Below are 17,715 nucleotides of genomic sequence, written 5' to 3'. Positions count from 1 at the left end.
CTTTATTATGTTGAGGTAGGTTCCCTCTACGCCCACTTTCTGGAGAGTTTTTATCATAAATGGGTGTTGAATTTTGTCAAAAGCTTTTTCTGCATCTACTGAGAGGATCATATGATTTTTATTCTTCAATTTGTTAATATGGTGTATCACATTGATTGGATTGTGTATATTGAAGAATCCTTGCATCCCTGAGATAAATCCCACTTGTTCATGGTGTATATCCTTTTAATGTTTGGTTGGATTCTGTTTGCTAGTATTTTATTGAGGATTTTTGCATCTATATTCATCAGTGATATTGGTCTGTAATTTTCTCTTTTTGTAGTATCTTTGTCTGGTTTTGGTATCAGGGTGATGGTGGCCTCACAGAATGAGTTTGGGAGTGTTCCTTCCTCTGCCATTTTTTTGAAGAGTTTGAGAAGGATGGGTGTTAGCTCTTCTCTAAATGTTTGATAGAATTCACCTGTGAAGCCATCTGGTCCTAGACTTTTGTTTGCTGGAAGATTTTGAATCACTGTTTCAATTTCATTACTTGTGATTGGTCTTCGTATTTTCTCTTTCTCCCTGGTCCAGTCTTGGAAGGTTATACTTTCTAAGAATTTGTCCATTTCTTCCAGGATGTCCATTTTATTGGCATAGAGTTGCTTATAGTAGTCTTTTAGGATGCTTTGTATATCTGTGGTGTAGGATGCTTTGTATATCTGTGGTGTATGTTGTAACTTCTCCTTTTTCATTTCTGATTTTATTGATTTGAGTCCTCTCCCTCTTTTTCTTGATGAGTCTGGCTAATGGCCTGTCAATTTTGTTTATCTTCTCAAAGAACCAGCTTTTAGTTTTATTGATCTTTGCTATTGTTTTCTTTGTTTCTATTTCATTTATTTCTGATCTGATCTTTATGATTTCTTTCCTTCTACTAACTTTGGGTTTTGTTTGTTCTTCTTTCTCTAGTTCATTTTGGTGTAAGGTTAGATTGTTTATTTGAGATTTTTCTTGTTCCTTGAGGTAGGCTTGTATTGCTATAAACTTCCCTCTTAGAACTGCTTTTGCTGCATCCCATAGGTTTTGGATTGTCGTGTTTTCACTGTAATTTGTCGCTAGGTATTTTTTGATTTCCACTTTGATTTCTTCAGTGATCTCTGGTTATTTAGTAACATATTGGTTAGCCTCCATGTATTTGTGTTTTTTATGTTTTTTTCCCTGTAATTGATTTCTAATCTCATAGCGCTGTGGTCAGAGAAGATGCTTGATATGATTTCAATTGTCTTAAATTTACTGAGGCTTGATTTGTGACCCAAGATGTGTTCTATCCTGGAGAATGTTCCATGCGCACTTGAGAAGAAAGTGTAATCTGCTGTTTTTGGATGGAATGTCCTATAAATATCAATTAAATCTATCTGGTCTACTGTGTCATTTAAAGCTTGTTTCCTTATTCATTTTCTGTTTGGATGATCTGTCCATTGGTGTAAGTGAGGTGTTAAAGTTCGCCACTATTACTGTGTTACTGTCAATTTCCTTTTTTATAGCTGTTAGCAGTTGCCTTATGTATTGAGGTGCTCCTGTGTTGGGTGCATATACATTTATAATTGTTATATCTTTTTCTTGGATTGATCCCTTGATCATTATGTAGTGTCCTTCCTTGTCTCTTGTAACATTCTTTATTTTAAAGTCTATTTTATCTGATATGAGTATGGCTACTCCAGCTTTCCTTTGATTTCCATTTGCATGGAATATCTTTTTCCATCCCCTCACTTTCAGTCTGTATGTGTCCCTAGGTCTGAAGTGGGTCTCTTCTAGACAGCATATATATGGGTCTTGTTTTTGTATCCATTCAGCAAGCCTGTGTCTTTTGGTTGGAGCATTTAATCCACTCACATTTAAGGTAATTATCGATGTGTATGTTCCTATTACCATTTTCTTAATTGTTATGTGTTTGTTTTTGTAGGTCCTTTTCTTCTCTTGTGTTTCCTACTTAGAGAAGTTCCTTTAGCCTTTGTTGTAGAGCTGGTTTGGTGGTGCTGAATTCTCTTAGCTTTTGCTTGTCTTTAAAGCTTTTGATCTCTCCATTGAATCTGAATGAGATCCTTGCTGGGTAATCTTGGTTGTAGGTTCTTCCCTTTCATCACTTTAAATATATTGTGCCACTCCCTTCTGGCTTGTAGAGTTTCTGCTGAGAAATCTGCTTTTAACCTTATGGGAGTTCCCTTGTATGTTACTTGTCGTTTTTCTCTTGTTGCTTTCAATAATTTTTCTTTGTGTTTAATTTTTGTCAATTTGATTACTATGTGTCTCGGCGTGTTTCTCCTTGGGTTTATCCTGCCTGGGACTGTCTTCACTTCCTGGACTTGGGTGGCTATTTCCTTTCCCATGGTAGGGAAGTTTTTGACTATAATCTCTTCAAATATTTTTCTCAGGTCCTTTCTCTCTCTCTTCTCCTTCTGGGACCCCTATAATGCGAACGTTGTTGTGTTTAATGTTGTCCCAGAGGTCTCTTAGGCTGTCTTCATTTCTTTTCATTCTTTTTTCTTTATTCTGGTCTGTGGTAGTTATTTCCACTGTTGTATCTTCCAGGTCACTTATCCGTTCTTCTGCTTCAGTTATTCTGCTATTGATTCCTTCTAGTGTATTTTTCATTTCAGTTATTGTAATATTCATCTCTGTTTATTTGTTCTTTAATTCTTCTAGGTGTTCGTTCTTTAATTCTTCTAGGTCTTTGTTAAACATTTCTTGAATCTTCTTGTTTGGCCTGAGGCAACTCAACACTGGAGCCTACCTGGGCTCTTTGGTGGGGCTAATGGCTGATTCTGGGAGGGCTCATGCCAAGGAGTACTTCCCAGAACTTCTGCTGCCAGTGTCTTGTCCTCACAGTGAGACACAGCCACCCCCTGCCTCTGCAGGAGACCCTCCAACACTAGCAGGTAGGTCTGATTCAGTCTCCTATGGGTCACTGTTCCTTCCCTGGGTCCCGATGTTAATTCTTCTAGGTCTTTGTTAAACATTTCTTGAATCTTCTTGATCTTTGCCTTCATTATTTTTCCGAGGTCCTGGATCATTTTCACTATCACTATTCTGAATTCTTTTTCTGGAAGGTTGCCTATCTCCACTTCATTCAGTTGTTTTTCTGGGGTTTTATCTTGTTCCTTCATCTGGTACCTAGCCCTCTGCCTTTTCATCTTGTCTATCTTTCTGTGAATGTGGTTTTTGTTCCACAGCCTGCAGGATTGTAGTTCTTCTTGCTTCTGCTATCTGCCCTCTGGTGGATGAGGCTATCTAAGAGGCTTGTGCAAGTTTCCTGATGGGAGTGACTGGTGGTGGGTAGAGCTGGCTGTTGCTCTGTTGGGCAGAGCTCAGTAAAACTGTAATCCAGTTGACTGCTGATGGGTGGGGCTGGGTTCCTTCCCTGTTGGTTGTTTGACCTGAGGCGACCCAACACTGGAAGTCCTGCAATCAATTCCCACTAGGCTTCAAAGTCTGAATCTCTAGGAATTCCTCCTCCTGTTGCCGGACCCCCAGGTTGGGAAGCCTGATGTGGGGCTCAGAACCTTCACTCCAGTGGGTGGACTTCTGTGGTATAAGTGTTCTCCAGTTTGTGAGTCACCCACCCAGCAGTTATGGGATTTGATTTTATTGTGATTGTGCCCCTCCTACTGTCTCATTGTAGCTTCTCCTTCATCTTTGGATGTGGGCTATCGTTTTTGTAGATTTCCAGTGTCTTCCCGTCATTGATTGTTCAGCAGTTAGTTGTGATTCCGGTGCTCTCGCAAGAGGGAGTGAGCACACGACCTTCTACTCAGCCATCTTGAACCAATCCGCCCAAGTTAATTTTAAAATAGAGGCTTTGAGCAACAAGCTAACCACATTTTAGGATCTCACCTGGAAACTGAGGAAGAAAATAATTCTGCCCCCGGCTGACACAACGGTGTGGACTGGAATTACTTGGAAGATCTATCTGCAACACAGCATTTTTGTCACTGTACAGTTTTGTGGACTGAGCGAGGAAAAACAACAAATAATTTAAGTTGGCTAGAGCTTCTATATTTTCTAAGACTGTCACGTGCCTTAGGAATACTGTTTTATCTCCATACTTTGGATGACTTGTTCGTTTTTCTCTCCCTCTTTTTCTCTCTGTGTATTTATGACCAGAGCAAAAATGTAAAAAAAAAAAAAAAAAAAAGTTTGTTACTTTGAATAGTCTTAAAAAGAAAGAAAAAGAAAAAAATCAACCCCCTCCAACAGTCACTTTGTTGTTTTAGAATTTTAATGTGGAAGTCTATTCAAATATCAGAAGTTGTAAAATCTAACCAGTAATAAAACCACTTATTGAAACAAAAAAAAAAAAAAAGGGGGAAAGAATGAAATATCCACCTAGTAATAGGTATTACAAAACAATAAGAGCACACACATACAACAAATCCACATTAAATTGCATTAGAATTGTTACTTAGGGCTTCCGTGGTGGCGCGGTGGTTGCGCGTCCGCCTGCCCATGCAGGGGAACCGGGTTCGCGCCCCTGTCTGGGAGGATCCCACATGCCGCGGAGCGGCTGGGCCCGTGAGCCATGGCCGCTGGGCCTGCGCGTCCGGAGTCTGTGCTCCGCGACGGGAGAGGCCGCAGCAGAGGGAGGCCCACATACCACACGAAAAAAAAAAAAAAAAGAATTGTTACTTATGTGGGGAGCTGGGGAGAAAGGAAGTGGGAACAGGTTATGGGGACAAAAGGAGTAGACAGACCAGGAGATGGACAGATAGATATGGAGAATAGCCTGGCCCAGGCCAATGATGAAAGGGGGCCATGAACAGGTAAATATGATTAATTCAACTTCCTTCATATAAATCCCCAAAATAAGTATAAATAAATAAATAAATAAATAAACAAGATTACATTTGACATCAATCAAATGCAATGAGAATTGTAATACCTAGTGCTGACAAGGGTAGTAGGAGGTAGGCACCCTCATGTGTTTCTAGCAGGAGCGCAAATTACAGCTTCTTTAAAAGAGGGTAATATGTTAGTATGTGTCAAAAGCTTAAATATGTGCCTATATACACTTAGGGCCAGCAATTACATGTCTAAGAATTTACCCTCATCAAACATATTTACCACATTTCTATTAAAAATGTTTACATCATGGTTATTTATGATCATGGAAAAATGAGGAAGAAATGTCAGAGGATTGGCTAAATGAATTCTTGCACAGCCACAGATGGTAAGTGATACAACAGCTTTAAAAAGATGTTGTAGAAGGATAATAAATAGCATGGGGAAAACAGGCAATAAAACTATATATGGAGTGTGATTTTACTTTTGAAAAATAAATGCATCTATATGTGTCTGTGTGCACAACACACACACACACACACACACACACACACACACACACACACACACTACATAAATTAGGAAGACATTCACCAAAATACCAACAGCCATGATTTGGGAGAGCTTGAGTCAGGGATTTTCACTGATTTTATGCACCTTGAATTTTACTGACTTTATTAGATGAATTCATCTGGTACTTAGGGGAAAAAATTTCTAAAGGAGAAAAAAAAAAAAGCCTATAGTCCCGTTCCCTAAGGCAGGTGCTGGGTAAATAGCTAGTTAATCTATTAACCACATTTGTGATACAGCTGAATGATTTGCTTGTCTTGGTAACATATCTGAATTTTTAGCAGGGTCTTCTGTAGACAGAGAGCTTGAACCGAAAGAACGACATCCCAGCGGACGGAGGCTTTGGCAGGTCCACATGGAGAGAGATTTACAAGCAGGCTAGCTTTTCAATGGTACATAAGTGAGAGAATAAAGGCAGACATTCAGCTCACCAGGAACACTCCTCAGGTTATCCTTTCTGTCTGCTGCCCCTCTACCTATACTCCTAAATCTACAACACAGCACACCCTGAGGGTTTTCAAATGCGGTGACCACCTAGGCTGAGCCTGACAGCCAAACAGAATTCTCAGATTCCACTCATCCACTGTGATCACTGGCAGCTCTCAGCTGCTTGGACTCCCTGGGGTTTTCCTCAGCTCGTGTTAATTAAATGGCTATCGATTTTTCCAGTGATACCTTGAATCTACATGTCTACAGAAACTAAAGACCCAAAGGAGGGACCACCAGCCCAAACCAGGCTTGTGATGGGCGAGTTCCCAGACTTCCTGGCCGCACTGGCGCAGCCTGCTCAGATCTGGGCAGTGATTAGCATGGAGGTGCTGGGTGCTCTGTGGGCAGCATAAAAAAGGGAGGGGAGGGCAGAGCAGGGAGGGTGCTGGGTGGGGAATGAGGAAAAGAGAGAAAGAATGTACAAATGTACACCACACAGTCTAGCTAAAATAACTGAGAACGCTAAGAACTGGGCAGAAAGCCAGAAGACTTGTCACTACTTTGTAATCCATAGCTGAAATATTTGGGGGTTCAGATTTGTCAGAAAGAATGGGATCTGTCTGGAAGATAAACTCCCTTGCACTTGTGGCGGGCTTTCTCGGCTGGTATGTGATACTCCTGTTCCGTCATCTGCCTTTGGCATACACGGCAAGGGTCCAATGAGCAGAGCAAATGCCAAACACAGCCAGTCGCCTGCTAGAGCAGAGGCCCCAGGCAAACCACCGCCAGCTGCTTTTTCCTTCCTCTCTCCATTTCTTCTTTTCGAGAATGTCCAGAGAGGGAGGGGATTTGGAATACGATTGTCACCTGCTTCACTGGGCCTAGTTTACTCAGGAAACGAACATTCTAGGAGGGCACTCCTGTTGTCCTCCCTTCTGAATGGCTTAAAACACCCCGTGGGGGCTTCCCTGGTAGCGCAGTGGTTGAGAGTCCGCCTGCCGATGCAGGGGACATGGGTTCGTGCCCCAGTCCGGGAAGATCCCACATGCCGCGGAGAGGCTGGGCCCGTGAGCCACGGGCACTGAGCCTGCGCGTCCGGAGACTGTGCTCCGCAACGGGAGAGGCCACAACAGTGAGAGGCCCGCATACCGCAAAAAAACCCCAAAAAAACAAAACACCCCGTGGATACTTCCCAAGTTACGGTGACAGGTTTTTTTTTAAGAAGAATCACTGTTTCAGCACTCATAAGGCACCCAGTTATCTTAGAGAGGAGGTAAGTAAAGACAAGAAAAAGAAGGGTGGGAAAAATAAGATTCTGTAATTTTCCTGAGGCCACAGGTAGCCAGGAATTGCTGACAGTGAGTAAATAATAGAAGTTAAATGGAAGTCGGGTTACCAAGAAGCCAGAGTCTAGGCATGCCTGTACAATCCTATGCTTTCTCCTCTGTGCAGTGGTTTAAATCACACTTTTTTCAATCAAAAGTTGTTCCAGAGGGCCTTATATGTGCTCAGCACTGTGGGGAATTCAGAAGGAGAAGACCCGTCCGTGCCTCAGTAATCAGTCACTTCCTATAATAGACCTTTTAAACAGCCTTTATAGCACTGAAAGTAATGAATTCATATAATGGAAACTATTTGAAATGATCTTATTTATTTACTTATTTACTGACACTCTGCTGCCATTGAGAACGTAAGTTCCTGAACCACAGGGCAGTTTTCTGTCAGTTCACTGCAGTATCCCAGTGCCTGGGACATGGAAGGGCCTCAACAAATATTAGTCGCGTGAACAGAAGGAAGGAGATGGGAATATCACTTGAAGCAATAAATCCCCTTTACAAGACACTCAGCAATTAAGTGAGACACCATAATTGCTATAGAATACCAGAGGTTTGAATATGCATATGATTTGAAGAGCAGAACCAAATGAGCGAAGACAGACTGGTAGGATGTGCTGGGCCCCCAGACTGAATATGTGATCTGGCAATGAAATTGGGACTGACCCTCCAGTTCTGGGGGATGTTGGAGGTGCCATGGAAGAAACCAGCTTGACAGTGGCTATCCCAACAGAACAAGGAGGGCTCCTATTTTCTTGAGGATTTCAGAACATCAGTTTCATAAATGCCTTTGCCAAGAGGTTCTTCCTGGGCACGGCCAGGCTGGGCTCAGCCACAAGCAGAATATAATGCTGAGACCCAGCAAGTACTGCTTTGGGCCTGGCTGCAAGGGGTCAGCGCTTCACGTCCACAAATGGTTGGGCTGCTCCAGTCAAACAAAATTCCAACAAATAGTTAACTTTAGAAATTCTTCTGTTCAAACTACAGCTTTTAAATCTCAGTCAGGTCAGCATCCTGTATGTAAATTTTACAGGTTTTCTTATCATAAGTTTTCCTTCTAAATATACCTTAATGTTGGCTAAGAAACAAATCATTCCAGATTCTCATCATTTATTCGAAGCATTTAAAGAAAATAAAATCTCAACTTGTGATGAAAACAGTAAACCGTTCTCTGTATTATATTTACTTCTCCATAATATATAAAAGTTGTTTAAAATCAGACACAAATGGCACAAAACCCTTTGTTTACTAATGCAAGCTATTTGATTTTCATTTGCATAAACTGAAAAATAAAGGTACAGATTTGATAATGACAATAGCTGCCTTTTATTGTCCACATACTATGTGTCAGTCATAATATATTTACATTTTCAAACATCTTTTCTAACCTTCATATTAATGGCTTAAAGTAGATAATATTATCCCCATTTTACAGTGGAGGAAACTGAGGCTCAAAGTGGTTAAATGACTTGCCCAAAGCCATACAGCAGTAAGTGGTAGAGCTGAGATTCAACTCACACAAACCTAAAAAATGTTCAGTTGCTTGATTCTTTAAGTTTCAAAATCTAAGACCACACAGCACTCAGATATAGAATAAGCTGCAGAGGTTTTTGTGTTTGTATTTTTATTTTTTCACATCTCTGTAAGCAGCAGCTAACCCTGCCTTGATTACCAGCTCAGTACAGGCAAACATGGACGCTTGGCTTCATATTCGCAGGACCTCGAGCAATGGTCAATAGAGAATGAATGGAGGAGTGGGCGACAGGGAACAGGAAAGGACGATGGGAAGCAAAAATCCAAGTCTCCTAACATACGTGGAGGGCTTACATGTGCCAGGCGCCATCCTAAACGACATGTGTGAATTCACTCATTCAATCTGCACAACAATGCTCTATGGCAGATATCACTGTCCCTGCTTCAGCCGTAGGCAAATGAAGCACAAAGTTAAAGATTAGGCTGTTTGAAGTGACAGAGCCAAGACTGGCATCCAGGTTGTTTGGCTCCCAAGCCTACGGTCTCGAGCACTGTATCACCCTCCCGCCCATCTCTGGGTCTGCAGTATGAAGGCAGCACCTGCCATGGGTACACACAGCTCCATCCTCAAACTTTTGCGAATACTGGAAGTTTTAAGTAGACAAAGCAAACACTGATACACATATAAAAATTGGCTAAATTCTGCTCTTTCTCAACTCAAGGTCTACAGTCTTGAGCTACTCATTTTAAACTAATCTTGCATGGTGTGTGTTAGTTTGGTTGTTTTAACTTTTCTTCTTATGGGCTTTTATATCTATGATTTGTGTGTACTGTTCAGTAGTCCCACCAGAGTGAAACAGAGGTTGATTGAAAAGAGGGGCAAGACAGGAAAGGAAGAATGTTCTCAGGATGGGCGAGCTCAGTCTGGATCTAGATTTAGATTTAATACCAAGGTTTCTAAGAAGAGGTAATGAAACCACCACTCTGGTAGAGAGAATACAGTAAGTCCAGGACAAGTGGTACCTAAGAGCCACGGGGGAAGGGTGCAAGGTCACGTGGTGTTGAGGTGTGGGACAAAGAACATCCATACATGGGTCAAGCTTGACCATCAAGTTGAGGTTAAGAGATGGGCTGTTAATTCCTAGAAAAGGGTCACAACAGGACAGGTGGCTGGAACCAAAGGAGAACCCCAGTCCTAGGACCTAGTGTCCATGGGGTCAAGAAGGAATGTTGGACCAGATCCAGGTGGTGGCAAAAGAAGCCTAGGGATTAAGGCAGAAGCCTGAGAGCCAGGCTTAAAAGTGAGTTCTAGGCATTAAGAGGGTGACTATTCCTTGGCCCTCCCTGCTGTAGGGAAGAGGCAACTTACACATTGCCGGTCTCCAATTTAGACTGGTATAAAAACTGGGTGGTGCCGATTCTTCAGGTAAAGTGATCAAAGCGTCAAACTCTCAAGTTGGGGAAGGCAGAGGAAATGAAGCAGTGACTGGTATGGGACACAAAATGTGATCTATATTTACAATGCTATTCAGTTTAATCAAGCACAAGAGTATAACAATAATATTAATATATGCACACATGTGTACACGTTTGTAAGCATATGTATATATGTGTGTATATACCACAAAACTCAAGGGAAGCGTGGCAGTGATACAGGCCCCTAAGGATGCAGTTCTCTGGCAGGACTCAGGGCCTTCTTTCACCACTCTCTGGTTTACCTGCTCCTACTCTTTCATTGAAGAGTCATCGTGTCTACGTGCCAATTGGCTCTGCCCCGAATTTCTCACTCTGCCTTATATTCAACATTGCGAGCATGAATATTAATCAGGTAATTTCTGGTAAAGAGTTTCCTCAGCACAGTGTTCACTTTCTTTTGGTTTTGATGGGTCAATAAATTGCCAACTGATGCCCGCCGGAACATAAATGACCCTGCCAGGAGGAATCAGTGCAAAAAAACCTGTTGTTACCATAAAATGGCAGGCTCATTTTGAAAAGTTTAGCACTTTCTGGAAGAGCGCTGGTTGACTGACCGAATTCTAAGGTCAACGGTGAAAAGTCACCAAAAAATGGTGCAAGCACAAATATTTCAAATAATTCCGACAACAAGAAAGCTTGTTTATAAGGAAAGATTATTTGTGTAATCTCAGCGTCGAAACAGTATATGGAAATTGATCACAAGTTTACCTTTAATTTTTAAGATCATTCTCTTTCTCCTCTTCTCTCCCTCCCCTTGCTCTCTTTTTTTCTTCTCATTTTATGTATAAAAATGCAACCAGGCTGAACTAAAGCAAATTGGTTTAATTCCCTGGAGGAAGCATGAACAAATTTTCCCAGCAACTTTCTACTAAGGCATTTGTGTATGGGTGTGTGGATGGAATGTGGAAGCAGTCAGCTACGTAAACCAGTAATCAAATGAAACATTACCCATTTCAAAGTGCCCTGAAACAGCATTAACATCACCAGTTAAAACACTGGGCTTGGGAGAAAGAAAAGTGGCCAAAAAAGAAAAGAAAAAAGTAAACATGTAGGTGGGACATGTGGTAGGGGTGGAAGTGGTACAGAGGGAGGAATAAAATCCACAGGGAATTAATTCCCTTTCAAAAGCAAATCTGTCGCAAGAGTGCTGGCAGGAGGTCTCTTTGATGGTATAGAAGAAAGGAGTAAAGAATACATTCAATAATTTCATCACATTGAAATTTCAGCAGTTTACCTAAATTGCCAAACCATTAGACACTTATAAAAGTGTTTGTATGCACCCACTTTGAGCCTTTTCTAAAATAACAGGTAAACAGAACATGATTACAATAAACATTACGGGTTCTTTTCTCTTTTATGGCTGAGACTTCTGTTGAAACACTGGTCCTTCAGGATCACCAAGGGGTAGGACATTCCTTCGTTCCTCAAACAGTTGTTCAACAAACGCTGCACAGATCTGAACTCTTTGTGCAGCCCTTGAGGTTGGGGATACAGAGATACAGAAGAATTCTTACAGATCTCAAAGAGATCTATAATGCGACTGGCCCCAGGCCCCGCTCTCCTCACATCCGCATGGCATGCACAGTACCAGCGTTTCCTCTCAAGATGGTTTCCGCAGTCCCGGGGACTCTGCCCATGACCACGACCTGGAGTGGAGACGGCCAGCAGCCTCCTCCACAGAGGACCTTCACCTGACCTTGGAGCTCATTCGGCCTGCACACCTGATGAATAAATGCACTTGCTCCCTTTCACCATTTTCCCTCCAAATGATTTTTCTAAAAATCTATCCAAGAACATGCAAGAAAGGAGCCTACAGTTGCTTACAGCTCTGGGTGGCCCCAGATGGCCTGGGGACAGGGGATGGCTTTCTCAGTGGCCCAGCCAGTGATTACCTGCACAGGAGTGGCGGTCTTGGTAGAAGCCGTTCCCACAGGTGGACACGCACTGGCCATGCTGCATCAGCAGGGGAGGCTGGCAGGACGAGCACTCTAGCCCACTGGTGCACGTGGAACACTGAGGCTGGCAGGCTGACTCGGACAAGGTTGGGAGAAAGAGAAAGGGAATCTCTGATTAGTTCAAGGGCACCACCCAGTGCCAATTCCTACACAGTCCAATTCTGAGGCTCTGGAGACACAGAGAACAAAACAGGCAGGAAAGTAACTCTAGAGCCTTCATTTATGTAGCACATATTTCATGCCAAGCACTGTGCAAAGTGCTTTACATATATGAATACATTTAATCTTCACAACAACTCTACGAGGTAGAGAGTATTAATCCCAATGTTAATACTCATAGAGGTTAAGTAACCTGCTCGAGGTCAAGGTCACATGAAGCTGGCATTGGAAGCCAGGCAGTTAGGCTTAGGGGTCTATGCTCTTTTCTTCTTATCCAATTGCCCCCAGTATCTTTCTCACTCAACCATTTTACAAGAATATCCCTTATGGCAGAGATATAAATAACTTCCCCAAAGGCTGAAGATTATGAATCAGGAGAAAGAGCAGGGAGAAGTGAATAAGTACAAAAATAATAAAAGTGGTTGATTTTTATTGAGGCCTGACTACATCCTAGACACTATTCTAGGCACTTTACATGTATTGACACATGTAATCCTCTCAAGACCCTCCTGAGGAAGGTACCAGTATTATCCCACTTTACAGGTAAGAATACTGAGGCACAGAGAGGTTATACTCACAGCCAGGATATGAACCTACACACTCTTAAATGGATAATTAACCCCACGAGTCAAGAGATAGGAGAAAAAGTAACTATGATTTGGCTTCAACCAAGCCAAATTCTCCCAGGTATGAGCTCCCTCCCAGATGTACTATAAGAATTCTGATTGCACATGAACCCATTCTGGATCCTCTGGTAACCCACAAGAGATAAGCTCTGTTACCAACTATCTGTGTGATATTAAGCAAGCTAGCTAATTCTCTGGCCCACAGATTTCCCATTTGCAAAATGAGAAAGTTCTCATAAGTGATCTCGAAGGTTCATGTCAACTCTAAAGTTCTATCTTGGATTATAGGAGGGGTTTTTTTTAAAGATTTTTTTTGATGTGGACCATTTTTAATGTCTTTATTGAATTTGTTACAATATTGCTTCTGTTTTATGATTTGGTTTTTTGGCTGAGAGGCATGTGGGATCCTAGCTCCCTGACCAGGGATCGAACCCGCACCCCCTGCATTGGAAGGTGAAGTCTTAACCACTGGACCACCAGGGAAGACCCTATATGAAGGTTTTAATAACTGACACCAAGCATCCCAATGACCATCCTTGAAAGTTTTCAAAACTGAAAAATCCAGCCATGACTACCTTGTAAGCATCTGACTGCCCCATCATCTACCTCCCCGGTAAGCCTGGAAACACCCATCAAATGTTAGAAGAAAGAGACTTGCAAGTAGAGAGGTCAAGTAGCCTATGGATGACATTACTCCCTTCTAATGGTTTTTGGAAATTGTTCGTTTCCTGCGCCATGACCCCATCCTGGACACCAGTGAGCCTCAGTCCCCCTCTGGGCTGTCTGCCTGGAGCCGTACCTAAACAGAGAGCACCGGCTTGGTAAAATCCCAGACCACAGCTGTGCACACACCGTCCATTCTGCAGCATCTTTGTGGGGTCCTGACAGAGGTCACAGTGGTCTGGCGACTGAGAGCAGGTCAAGCAGTCTGGGTGGCAATGAACTACAATCAAGGACAAAGAGGAGAACTCAGTAAAGACCATGTGATTTCTCTTACATCCTTCTAACAAAGGATCTATGGGGTATATGGACCTGTATAGAACACGGAGAACAGAAAACTCTGGTCCCTATGAAAAAGGACCCCAAACAGCAAAACTGATTTCAATGCAAGATTTCAAGGAATTGCTCCTTGTCTGAAATACCATCACTGTCTCCTGTCTCCTGTCTCCTTAAAGTGAAGACGCTAAAAACATTACCAAACTAGCCCTACTGAGTGCTTCTACCTCCTAGAATATCTCTAGAAATAGGAATGACTAGCGCCATAATATTGAATAGATGATTTAAGCAGATTCAATAATTTATAGTTTCTTAAATGTTCTTCGTCACCTTTGATGTGCATAAAAGGTTAGGACATAAAACCTACACTGCTTAAAAATAGTTATTATTTTCTTTCTTTTTTTTTTTTTTTTGGTGTGCGGGGGTCCCTTTTTTTTTTTTTTTGTGGTATGCGGGCCTCCCTCTGTTGCGGCCTCTCCCGTTGCGGAGCACAGGCTCCGGACGCGCAGGCGCAGCGGCCATGGCTCACGGGCCCAGCCGCTCCGCGGCATGTGGGATCCTCCCAGACCGGGGCGCGAACCCGGTTCCCCTGCATCGGCAGGCGGACGCGCAACCACTGCGCCACCAGGGAAGCCCAAAGAAATACTTATTATTTTCTTAAAAAAATACAGTCAGTGTTCTTCTTTTTCTCCAAGATTTCAAATCTCATTCCCAGTAATTGAGATCATCACTGAACTTGGTGGTAATTGTCAGCAAAGGACGTTTTCAGTTTTCAAAGCTGTCAAGGACCTAATTTTCAAGGTATGGGACATTATAATATGCTAAATATTTGTTTTGGAAAGCCCAGAGGGCCACTTTAGTGAAGGTAACGTAATAAACCCTAAAGTTGCTATTCTTTTCCCATGGTAAACTCTTCACAGGAACACTGATTAGCCAGAATACATTGCGTATAACAAGTGCAACTGCCTATATGAAAAATTGCAACCCACGGATGAAAACAATTAATTATGAAATATGAATAGAAGGAAATGCCACTTCTCCAAGAGAGACTGAGCTTATAGGCAAATTACTGCTCAGCCAGAGCAACTTTAGTGCTTGCCAACAATTATTAACTGGAACTAATTCAACCCCAGGTGATTTGAAGGCAGAGTTGCAGAACACGTAGATAAAATTTTCTTTTGGATGAAATTAATGAGTCTTTAACTTCAAAAACCCATCTGAGAACTCCAAATGCCATCTGTTTAACAGTTCACCTTAAAGAAATGAACGTCCATAACAAACTTTCAGCAATTTTTCTTCTGTCTTCAACAATGGAATAGTCCTAATGCATATATTTGCTTTTACAAGTTGTCAAATATTATGTTATTTGATGTTCACAATAATTTTGCAAGGTAGATAAGGCTGTTTTATCAACAAGAAAATTAAGATTCAGAGAGGACCAATGACTTGTGCAAGGTCACATACTCATAATCAGTAGACTTTGGCAAATACATGGATAAAGCATCATTTGTTAGAAAAATTAAGAATAAACAAACAAACAAACCCAGTGGGTGACTAAAGAAAATGAAGCAAGGGGTGGGAGGAGAGGAGATCTCTCTGAATTTTTTGGCAGTAAAAACATCTCAGCAGAAATAAACTGGACATGGACCCACCTGATGTGCAATCTGGACAGCACTGTCCCTTCACCACCTGAGCTAGTGTGGCTACCGGACACGGAGGACAAGAGGGCTCGTAGCAAGTTACCTGAGCCCCCCGGCACTCACACAGCTTGCAAGGGCCATCCTCCCACTTCTTCCCCTCCTGCAGGAAACGGTAAAGAATGACGTTGTTACCAGAGTGCAGAGATTCAGAAGACAGTTTGCTGGTGGAGAATGTATAATTTCCATAAGAGACAAGGTGAAGGCTCCTTGTCAAACCTAACTCAAAGCTAACTCTGAAATAGGACAGTGGTAGAAGAGTTCTAAATTTAAAAGGATAGTATCTCTCCTTCTTTGTTTATAATTGGTTTATTTTAATGTAGAACCCAGGCAGGAAGATAAAGTGCGAAAGCATTCTGGAACTTCCAGAATAAGCAAGAAGCATATAACACTTGTTTCTCAAACCTATCTCAGCAAAAAAAAAAAAAAAAACACACACACACAAAAGGGGATTACGATGTACCTAGTGATTAGCAGGTACATTAAATACAGTCTTTATAATAACAGTAGAAATCTGTTTAAAACCCTGAATTTCCTTATTGTTATTACAGTAAGAGTAACAGTAGGGTCATTGTATTTTTAAAATGACAGCTCTTGCATCCCCACTTTTAGTGGGCTGTGGATGTGCCGTAGGCTTTCTCACACTGAATATTCTTTTCAGCCAAGCAAACAATGGTAATAAACATTAGTACTTTGACAGAGAGTCCAAAGTGAATTATAAAGAGCAATTCCTTTTTGCTTGCTGTCCTATTCACCCTGGAGATAGAAAGGAGAAAATGTTCCTACAAGAATGTTTAGGGAGATGAAAGAGGTAAAACAAAACAGAATAAAAGAGCATACTTGAAAATAAAGCTCTGATAAAATGCTTATTAAACCAGCTGATGTTAAGCATTCCAAACAATTAACGTGACAGTATATTTAGCAACAGTGAATGACAGTGTTAGAAAAATGAGGAATATTATCTTGAGAAGGTAGAATTGCTTTTCTTCCATTTCAAGGCAGACTGGGTTCCTGGCCCCCTTATTCTATGACCTCAAAAACTGTAAGCTTGCTCATGTGAACAAACACACTTGCACTTTCCCTTAAAAAGAAATCACACAACGCTGTACTGCAAACAACTTAGAGAGAATGAACACTCAGTAGTGCCTGGGGAACAAACACATCCCAGACCCAAAAAGCTCTCTCTTCAATGCTTTGTAGTACATGAAATTGTGCTGATGGGTACACTGAGTTTTCCAAGCCAGAAATAATGAGGAGAAAATCATCACAAGAAAGAGAAAGGACCTGTGTAGGAGCTTCTAGCTGGAGAAGTGTTAATTATCATTTGTGGGGCAAAAAAATAAGCTAAAGAAAGGAGGATAAGTTCAATAAATCCAAGTCTTGGTTATCATTACAATTCTTATTCCCAGACCACATTGTCATCAAATGTGCCTGCTAAAAATACTAAGGCACTAAGTTTCCCCAGAACAGCTTATGCAGATAATTGCTTAAAATGATTTTATACATGTCTATGTACAAGCTAAAAATCTATACTTACTGGAATATGTTTAACTTTACTCGCATTTGAGGACATCTAGGAACAGAGAGAAACAGAAACATATTTATTATTATACCACTAAAAACACCATTAGGCTGATCTTTTCATTTTTTCATTAGGAAATATCCATTCTTCCCCAAGTAACAAGCACCTTCATTCACTGGTTATAAGTAGAAATAAAATCTATATCAAAAACAAGAAAAGCATACTAATATGAGGTGAAGACAACATTCCTAGGGGATGTTTTTGAATTCTTATTCTCACTTTGTGCTGGGGTATTTGTCTTCAATTCCCCTCAATAAGAAGGACTTTGCAGTCAAGAGATCTAAGCTTATAAGAGCAAATTCTTGAAACTTATATGGTACTGGGGCGTCATGGGGATTTGTGCTTATTTAAAACAACTTGCTTTTGTTTAATTCCATTGAGCTTAATTTAGCTCCAGAAATGGACAGGGAAATTAATACTGTGATTGAGAGAGAAAACTTGAATTCCATATTTACAGAATTTAATCTCCTCAATTCTTAGGAAACAAGGATGACTAAATGATGAACTATCAATATGAAACAAACAATGCAAACAGCATGATAATAACCATAATAATGATCACATTTTTAAGCTTTCTTATATGCCAGATATTGTTCTAAGTTTACA

At 41.3% G+C, this 17,715-nt stretch overlaps 1 protein-coding gene across 18 annotated transcripts in view; it reads right to left on the bottom strand.

The window, feature by feature from the left end:
• FRAS1 (Fraser extracellular matrix complex subunit 1) overlaps positions 1–17,715 on the bottom strand; it is a 474,502-nt gene that overhangs the window by 227,787 nt on the left and 229,000 nt on the right. For all 18 annotated transcript variants that reach the window (XR_003680571.1, XR_003680570.2, XR_003680569.2 and 15 more), the window contains 4 exons: positions 17,065–17,100; positions 15,483–15,630; positions 13,634–13,777; positions 11,987–12,121 (listed from right to left, as the gene is read on the bottom strand). Coding sequence is in view for 15 of the 18 variants with exons in the window: in XM_024115434.2 (XP_023971202.1) it covers positions 11,987–12,121; positions 13,634–13,777; positions 15,483–15,630; positions 17,065–17,100 (463 nt within the window). In the remaining 3 variants the exon portion in view is untranslated. The remainder of the gene's footprint in view (positions 1–11,986; positions 12,122–13,633; positions 13,778–15,482; positions 15,631–17,064; positions 17,101–17,715) is intronic.

The sequence above is a fragment of the Physeter macrocephalus genome, chromosome 7, assembly GCF_002837175.3.
Source record: "Physeter macrocephalus isolate SW-GA chromosome 7, ASM283717v5, whole genome shotgun sequence".
Taxonomy (NCBI): Eukaryota; Metazoa; Chordata; class Mammalia; order Artiodactyla; family Physeteridae; genus Physeter; species Physeter macrocephalus.
The sequence above is the reverse complement of the archived record's forward strand: the minus strand, read 5'-3'. Positions and strand labels throughout refer to the sequence as shown.